We start from the raw sequence: 9,624 nt of genomic DNA, 5'->3' as shown, positions 1-9,624 counted from the left end.
CTCTCTCTCTCTCTCTCTCTCTCTCTCTCTCTCTCTCTCTCTCTCATATATTTACTGTATATATATATATATATATATATATATATATATATATATATATATATATATATATACTGTATATATATATATATATATATATATATATATATATATATATATATATATATATATATATACAGTATATATATATATATATATATATATATATATATATATATATACACACACACAGTATATATATATATCATCTCCTACGCCTTTTGACGCAAAGGGCCTCAGTTAAGAGGGTTCATTGGCTAGTTTCATCAAAGGATAGCCAGTTCCTTGTGATGCGCAGTATATATATATATATATATATATATATATATATATATATATATATATATATATATATATATATATATATATATATATATATATTTTCATACGTCCTCACACAACATCATAACCATAATAAGAAGTGCAATGAAATATACTTACTCGAAACCTCTATTGAACATTGTAACAGTATCGCATCCACCTTTACAATCCACAAAGGACATTGAGAAATCGAATGACACAATTACTCAATAACAAATATTGAAAATAAAACGATGAACTATATGAGGGAATCTTCGATGTCCGACGAAGAAGAATCAGATGATGACGATGATGATGATGAAGACGATGAGGATGATGATGATGCCGCAGCTGAAGACGACTTCTTCGAGCGTACTGATAAGCTCGATTCATCTGAGGATGACGATGATAACGAGGAAGAAGAGGAAGAAGAAGAAGAAGAGGAAGAGGAGGACCAAGATGGTGATAGCTTTTTGGATAAGGCCTTAGAGGTAAGGCTTGGATCCTCACGGGCGAATTCTCTCCTTCCTCGTTTTTTGGTTCGGGCGTGTCTTCTTTTGTCCTTTCTGGAAGTATAAAACAGTGAAAGATTTTTGTTATTATTAATATTGTTGTTGTTTTATTATTATCATTATTGTTATTTTGTTATTATTGTTGTTATTTTATTATTATTACTATGGTTATTGTTATTTTATTATTATTATTGTTATTTTAATATTATTATTATTTTTATTTTATTATTGTTATTATTTTATTATCGTTAATTTATTATTATTATTGTTATTTTAATGTTATTATTTTATTATATTGTTATTATTATTATTATTATTATTATTATTATTATTATTATTATTATTATTATTATTATTAATTGCTAAGCTACAACCCTAGTTTGAAAAGCAGAATGTTATAAGTCCAGGGGCTTCAACAAGGAAAACAGCCCAGTGAGGAAAGGTAACAAGAAAAAAAAAGTATTTTATGAACAGTAACAACACTAAAATAGATATCTCCTGTATAAACTATAAAACTTTAACAAAACAAGGGGAAGAGAAATAAGATAGAACAGGGTGCCAGAGTGTACCCTCAAGCAAGAGAACTCTAACCCAAGACAGTGGAAGACCATGGTACAGAGGCTATGGCACTACCCAAGACTAGGGAACAATGGTTTGATTTTGGAGTGTCCTTCTCCTAGAGGAGCTGCAGATAGTTGGTAAACTATACCCTGATAAAAATACCGTAATTTTTATCTGAAATTCTCCGTAAAAATATACTGTTTTCAGCCGTATATCAGTAAAATACAGGCGACCGTAATTTTACCTTATTTTGTAATTATATTTTACAGTTTTTTGACCGTAATGTTACTCCTTTACGGCAATATATCCATTTTTTAAAACGGTATATGCGAGGCAATATTTATTCCAGAACTTTTACCTTTTTTACGGCATATTTTTAAGTGTACTTTTAAAAGCAACACATGCATTTCTCCCTGTAACTGTTGCTTGGATATGAAAACTAATGCAAAAATATAATCTTTTATGCAATGAGTTGTATGAATATGTGCAGGTGTTCACGCCCATGCAAGTAAAAAACGCTTAGGTGACAAATTAGAAAAGTGAAATAAAAATCTTGATATCTTCCTAGGTCTATACATCCGATAGACATATATAATGCATTTTAGATTTTTATTTTATGGCAGATAAATTGTGAAGTCATGAAAGGTTGAAACATAGGATGAAAGTTCGTGTTACTGAAGCCTGTATCTTGCTGAGCCGTTTTTGAAGGATACAAAAGGAAATTATTGCCGAAAATGTTTGTATTGGTATCAGTATAGTTGAGGAAAAACGTACATTTTTCCCTGAATTTTGGGACCTAGAAAATTTGTAATGATAAAAAAATTTAGCAAGCATAATATGGACAGAAAAAAAGAAGTTTATATAAAAACAACATTCCACATAAATGAAGATAAATAGAAATATGATATCTTTAATTAGGAAGCTATTTAATATTTCAAGTGGGAAAGTTCTACTGTTATGTAATACATTTGATGTTGAACTTGAACATTTCAATAATTTCCGGGAGAATCCATGTACATCACAAATTGCTAATGTGAACTAATATAATAATAATAATAATAATAATAATAATAATAATAATAATAATAATAATAATAATAATTATAATAATGATAATAATAATAATAATAATAATAATAATAATAATGATAATTATAGTAATAATAATAATAATAATAATAATAATAATAATAATAATAATAATTATGATAATAATCATTATAATAATAATAGTAATTGTAATAATTATAATCATTATAATAATAATAATAATTGTAATAATAATAATAATTATAATAATAATAATAATAATAATAATAATAATAATTATAATAATAGTAATTATAATAATAATAATCATTATAATAATAATAATAATAATAATAATAATAATAATAATAATAATAATAATAATAATAATAATAATAATAATACTTATTAAAGAGAGAATTTCAACTTCAAGCAAAATAAATCTCTGCATTTCTGTTTAAAAAAAAAATCGAACACAAATGGGAAGTAAGCAACAGGAAGCCAAAGTGCAGATTTAGGCCTATATTTTTTTTTAATCTCTTACAAACAATATTGATAAATTGTAGGTAAAAGTTATCAGCTATTTAAGCTGTAAATAAAAAGTCAGATAAATCAAACGGAAAACAATCTTGAATGCAAATACTAACTTACTTTTTTTACTGGTTTCAAATATTTTTCCTTTTGGCCACGAATCGAATTACTTCCCTGTCATGTAAAGAAAGAATCAAACTATGGCTAATTTAATAATTAGAAAAAAATTTAAAGGTGAAATGTTTGAGCTTTATAATTTATGTTGAGATAGAATGCAAGAGGCACTGGACTGTTAGAAGTTTTAAAGGTAGCTCATGAATGTCAAAGGCAAGAGACAGTGACAATGGCTTATCAGAATGATATTATTATTATTATTATTATTATTATTATTATTATTACTAGCCAAGCTACAACCCTAGTTGGAAAAGCAAGATGCTATAAGCATAGCCCAGTGAGGAAAGAATGCAAGAGGCACTGGACTGTTAAAGCTTTAAAGGTCGCTCATGAGTGGCAAAGGAAGGGACATTGACAAGGGTTATCAGGATAATATTATTATTATTATTATTATTATTATTATTACTAGCCAAGCTACAACCCTAGTTGGAAAAGCAAGATGGTATAAGCCCAAGGGCTCCAACAGGGAAAAATAGCCCAGTGAGGAAAGGAAATAAGAAAATAAATAAATGATGAGAATAAATTAACAATATACTAGCCAAGCTACAACCCTAGTTGGGAAAAGTAAGATGCTATAAGCCCAAGGGTTCCAACAGGAAAAAATAGCCCAGTGAGGAAAGGAAATAAGGAAATAAATAAATGATGAGAATGAATTAACAATATATCATTCTAAAAACAGTAACAGCGTCAAAACAGATATGTCCTATATAAACTATTAACAACGTCAAAAACAGATATGTCATATATAAACAATGAAAAGACTCATGTCAGCCTGGTCAACATAAAAGTAAAAGTGATTCTTCACTATCTCTGTTCCCTTGTTCATGCTGATTATATTATTAGTAAACTAAAGTGGTTAGAGGACAGATATCTGTCTTTTTCTTCTTTTTGTAAATATTACAGGATAATACCATTCATAAGTTTAACTAGCAAATTTATACCTCTATATGAAATGCAGCTTTATTCTGTATAATACATACATATACCAAGGCACTTCCACCAATTTTGGAGGTTAGCCGACATCAAACAAATGAAACAAAAAAGGGGACGTCTCCTCTCTACGTTCCTCCCAGCCTGACAAGGGACTCAACCGAGTTCGGTTGGTACTGCTAGGGTGGCACAGCCCACCCTCACATTATCCATCACAGATGAAGCTTCGTGATGCTGAATCCCTTACTGCTGCTACCTCCGCGGTCATCCAAGGCACCGGAGGAAGCAGCATTTTAATCAGTTCATCTGTATAATAAACTGATTAGAATGGAAATTGAAAATAACAGATACCTGGTTTTATCTGTTTGTAAATATGACAGGATAATATCAATGATAAGTTTAACGAGAAAATTTAAACCAGTAAATCAAATGAAGCGTTTTATTATTTTTACTATTAATATTGTTATTATCACTAGCTAAGCTACAGCACTAGTTGGAAAAGCAGGATTGTATGAGCCCAAGGGCTCCAACAGCGAAAAATAGCACAGCGAGGAAAGAAAATAAGGAAATAAACTATATGAGACGTAATGAACAATTAAAATTAAATATTTTAAGAACGTTAATAACATGGGTTTAGACACAAAGGGCATACTAGGAAAGGAGTAACGATTAGCCCCAAACAGTTACAGAAACATGATATAAAGTTAGATCCAGGCATATGGTATGTGGCCATTATCTTAGATTACCTTAAAACTTTTTCCAATTTCATTAAATTGTAAGCTAGTAAAACCGAGATTGCCTTAAAATTACCTTAAAACCATGAAAGTTATCTTAAACTAAATTAGGCTAATTACCTTTAAAGTTTAAAATCTGTAGTCACTTGGTGGTGCCTGTGCTGGAAATTACCTTAGAATTACCTTGAAACCATGAAAAATATCTCAAACTAATTACCTTAAATGTTTAAACCCTGTTCAGCTGGTGGTGCCTGTGTTGGAAATTACCTTAGAATTACATTGAAACCATGAAAATTATCTCAAACTAAGGTAATTGCCTTAAAAGTTTAAACCCTGTTCACCTGGTGGTGCCTGTGCTGAAAATTACTTTATAATTACCTTTAAACTATGGAAATTCTCACACTAATTACCTTAAAAGTTTAAACCATTTAGTTGCCTGGTGGTGCCTGTGCTAGAAATTACCTTAGAATTACCTTAAAACCATGAAAATTATCTCAATCTAAGGTAATTGCCTTAAATGATTAAACCATGCTCACCTGGTGGTGCCTGTACTGGATATTACCTTAGAATTACCTTGAAACCATGCAAATATCTCAAACTAATTACCTTAAAAGTTTGAATCCTTCAGTCACTTGGTGGTGCCCGTACTGGAAATTACCTTAGAATTACCTTGAAACCATGAAGATTATCTCAAACTAAGGTAATTGCCTTAAATGATTAAACCCTGCTCACCTGGTGGTGCCTGTACTAGAGAACCAGTCTTTCACTGAAGAAGGCGAAGACGATGACGGTGGTGTGAAGGAGCCTGTTAGATCCACCAGAGGCTTATAAGGTACAGCAGGCCTCCTTTTGGGTGGGGTGCTTTTACCATCGACAGCGGTTTCTGCCAGGACGTCCAAATCCTCCAGAGAAGCGAGACGCGCCCTTAGGTTGGACTGGACTTCTTCTAAGATGTCTAGCGTTGTTTTTGGCGTTTCCTTGTTGCCATATGTAATGAGAGGGTTCTCTCTTTTCATCGACACGCAACGTCTGCGTCTTTCCAGCGATGTAAAACTATCAAGAAATGTCTTTTTCACATCACTTTCCTGTGGTTGGTTTCCAACTTCGTTTTCAAAGGAGGATTGGTCGTCGTTAGTGATCTTATAATACTTGATATTTGTATAAGGTTTAGTACTTTTTTTATGGCGGTGCCTTTCACTTGTACAGGGTATATTGTCTGTTTCTGTTTCATGTGTTTTAGAAAATCCCGTTTGAGAGATATTTGAGTTTCCACAAGAACCTAACTCATCCTCGAGGGGATCACTTGATGAAAAGGAATGACTAGTCCCTAGCAAAGTGGACTGATCATCACTGGTCCTTTTAGAGGCACTTTTAAATGATTTAGTTCCAGGAAACTGATGGTTCTTGGATTTCTTTTCATTTTTCACATAACCTTTCAAATAATCACCCGATTTTTCTGTTCCATTTTCTGCTGCTTTGCCATCTAACATAGTCAACCTTTTGTCCTTCTGGTATATTCTGCGAATATCTGGTGGAGAAATATTTCCATTTCCCCCCTCAGCAGATGATCTGTCTGGCACTGTATTTGTATCACCCTCTAGACTACAACCTTTAAAATTGCTGTCCTCATCACTTGTAGAATTAATAACCTTCATATGATTTCTGGTAATGCCTAACTGAATCTTATTATTTTCAGGCTTGATAATGATGGAATGTAGTCGATATGAGGACTCTGGAATAGTAGGCACTTTGACGTCCGAGTCTTTTGCTCTTTTGAATCGAACATACTCCTCTCTGTCAAAATTATCAATGCTGTTCTCTAACACGAAATTAACCGCTTCGCAGGGACTCATGTCATAAGAATGGTAGAATTTACTCCCAAAACCACTAAGAATACCATTGTCCATGAACTCCTTCGCACCTTCCCTAAGGGCAACCTCATCTTCAGTGGCCAAAGGCTCAATTAGACCATTGCGAGCCTTATGTTGATCAGAATCTAAACTTACTGTAACCATGAAACTCGAGGGCAACGGGACCTTTCTTGGTTTTCGTTTGGGTTTTCGAAGGACAAATTCGGCTTCCCTGGCGTTGAAATTTTGGTAAATCTCAGATTTAGACTCTGGCGGGTTGGGTTTCATGTCTTCATTGAACAGATCTTCTGGTGAAAATAGTTTCTGGGTGGTATCAGGTATGGAGAAACCATAGGCATGATGGCCACTAGTTTTCGCATTAGATTCTTTATTCACTGACGAGTTTTGCGGGTTTTCACGTCGATCACTTTCGTTTGGGAGGTAATTAGTATCGGCTTTCATGTTTACACTAGAAACTGATTTCTTTCCGTCAATCAAAACTGGTGTCTCACTATTATTCAAAGCAGTTGGTTCTCTTTCCTTTGATTTTGTGAAGGTAAATATACTATTTTTCCCTCTGAGGTTACAATCTTTCTGTTCGTTATGCAGTTCATATCTCTCACTAGGAGAATGGTTTGATATCTTATTTGTGGATATGGGACCTCTGTGCTCACCTGAAATAGAATCCTGTTCTTCAGAGTGCGGCACAGGAGATGAATTATTCAAATTAAACGTATCCGGAAAATCATTGTAATCAAGCGACGAATTCTCATTTCGCGAGGATCCATCCTCGGATGTTGGTTGGGTTATAACTACACCAGAACCAGGGAAACTGTCATGGTCAGCTACAGAAGATGAGCTAAAATGCTGTTTCGAGTTTCCTGTGGTAACTTTACTTCGTGCATAGTTTGCTAAAAAATCAGAACACGAACTTTTTTGAGGAGGGATGCTATCTGCATTATCTACGTTCTTAGTGTTTGTTTCTTCGTTGGTTTGGGAAGATATTTGCTCTCTACTGTAAAGCAAGCTGCTAGTTCCACATGTCTTCTTCAGTGGTCCGCATTTGAAGGAAGGGACACATGACGACATAAGCGATGACTGAAACGAACCGAAACTGAAACTGCGCAAGTCATTACCAGAGTCTTGTTTACTGTGTATCATCGCTTTGACGTCATTTTGAAATGATCTCTGGCAGTAATCCATCGTGTTACACCGTGCTCTATTTTATTTCCATTTTGTTTAGCTGGACTAAACACTCATATGAAAACAGGACATTAAGAATTCTCTTTTCTATATACAGTTAATGCAGAGACGAGAAATTGTTTATCATAGTTTTGACCTCATCTTGAAATGCTCTCTGGCAGTAATCCATCGTTTTACACCGAGCACTATTTTATTTCCATTTTGTTTAGCTGGACTAAACATTCATATGAAAACAGGACATTAAGAATTCTCTTTTCTATATACAGTTAATGCAGAGACGAGAAATTATTTATCATAGTTTTGACCTCATCTTGAATTGCTCTCTGGCAGTAATCCATCGTTTTACACCGAGCACTATTTCATTTCCATTTTGTTTAGCTGGACCAAACACTTATCTGAAAACATGACATTAAGAATTCTCTTTTCTATATACAGTTAATGCAAAGACGAGAAATAATGACTAGAGAAGTTTTTAGTTTTGTTTAATATCGAAAATATGAAACGCTTATATTCATGCATGTTTTATAATTATTAAATTTTAAGTTTTTTTTTATGTACCAAAGAAAGATCTAAGATGTCATAGATAATTCAAAATGAAGACCACTTTAAAAAAATCATAGGAAGAAAACCTAGGTTCTTACATGGAATCAGAAAATTATATTAAGAAAAATATATTCCTCATCTTTTCCTGACAAATGACATATGATTTTTTATGAAGTAGATTTCAGATCTTTATTAATCTTACTTTGAAGATCATAACTACAGTACACCTTATTATAATTCCATCTGCCCCCCCCCAAAAAAAAAAGAAAAATAGAAAACTGGAAATCAATTTCAGTAAAACACTTTCATCACTATTTTTTCCAAAACTAAAGTGTCAATTATTGAAGTTATTTTCCTTCTGATTTTCTAGGCTCATCTAGACAGATTCCAGGGATCTGTATATTACGATTTTCTCACATTTTAAGGTATTTTTCTGAAACATAAGTAAAAATTTCAAAATCAATTTCAGTAAAACACTCATTATTGTTTTCTCCAAAACCAAAATGTCAATTATTGAAGTTATTTTCTTTCGGATTTTCTAGGCTCATCAAGACGATTTTCTCACATTTTAAAGTATTTTTCTGAAACCTAAGTCTCGGGAAGGAAAAATATCACGGAGGTATTATAGAGTTATTTTCCATATTATTATTATTATTATTATTATTATTATTATTATTATTATTATTATTATTATGCAGCAAGAGATTCATTTTCTTTTAGATTCCTCACCCCCTCACAAAGCCATATGTTTGCCTCTCCTGGTGATGATTCAAATACTCATAAAACTTATAAACCAGAAGTGTTGCCACGGTGATCTCCATCTGGAGACGCTGTTTTAAAACCCGCCAACAGTGTTGCCAGTTTGGCCTTTTTTTCAGGCCAAAAAAAAAAACAACTCTCAAATTTGGCCTTTTTAAAAAAATTGCTTGGCTTTTGGTGATCTGAAAAAAGGCGAGTCTTAAATACTATATATCTGGCCTTTTTTCTACTATTAGGTTGGCCTTTTAAAGCTCCTGTTGATTAAAAGTTGCCATTTTCTCAAATAGAAAATCTGGCAACTTTGCAGTCCCAACCTGGGTCTCAGGTGAGGCAGGTTCTGCGCCCCGGAGTTGATGATCCTCTTTCTGCCAATTGAAGGATTGCCAGCAGATGGTGTTTCGATAAAGGAGATGAAGAGAAACCAGTTCGGAAGTTGTTCTCAGTCCTGAAAAGAAATGA

General features: G+C 32.7%; 1 protein-coding gene across 1 annotated transcript; it reads right to left on the bottom strand.

Moving 5' to 3' along the window:
* Positions 1–433: 433 nt before the first annotated feature.
* LOC137643501 (serine-rich adhesin for platelets-like) lies at positions 434–8,610 on the bottom strand. The gene is made up of 2 exons (XM_068376265.1): positions 5,543–8,610; positions 434–905 (listed from the first exon to the last, which is right to left on the bottom strand). The coding sequence occupies exons 1-2, from the start codon at positions 7,861–7,863 to the stop codon at positions 599–601; spliced, it is 2,628 nt and encodes an 875-aa protein (XP_068232366.1). The 5' UTR covers positions 7,864–8,610; the 3' UTR covers positions 434–598.
* Positions 8,611–9,624: the final 1,014 nt, after the last annotated feature.

Source organism: Palaemon carinicauda, chromosome 7, assembly GCF_036898095.1.
Source record: "Palaemon carinicauda isolate YSFRI2023 chromosome 7, ASM3689809v2, whole genome shotgun sequence".
In the NCBI taxonomy this organism is placed as follows: Eukaryota; Metazoa; Arthropoda; class Malacostraca; order Decapoda; family Palaemonidae; genus Palaemon; species Palaemon carinicauda.
This window is presented reverse-complemented; position numbering and strand designations above follow the sequence as displayed.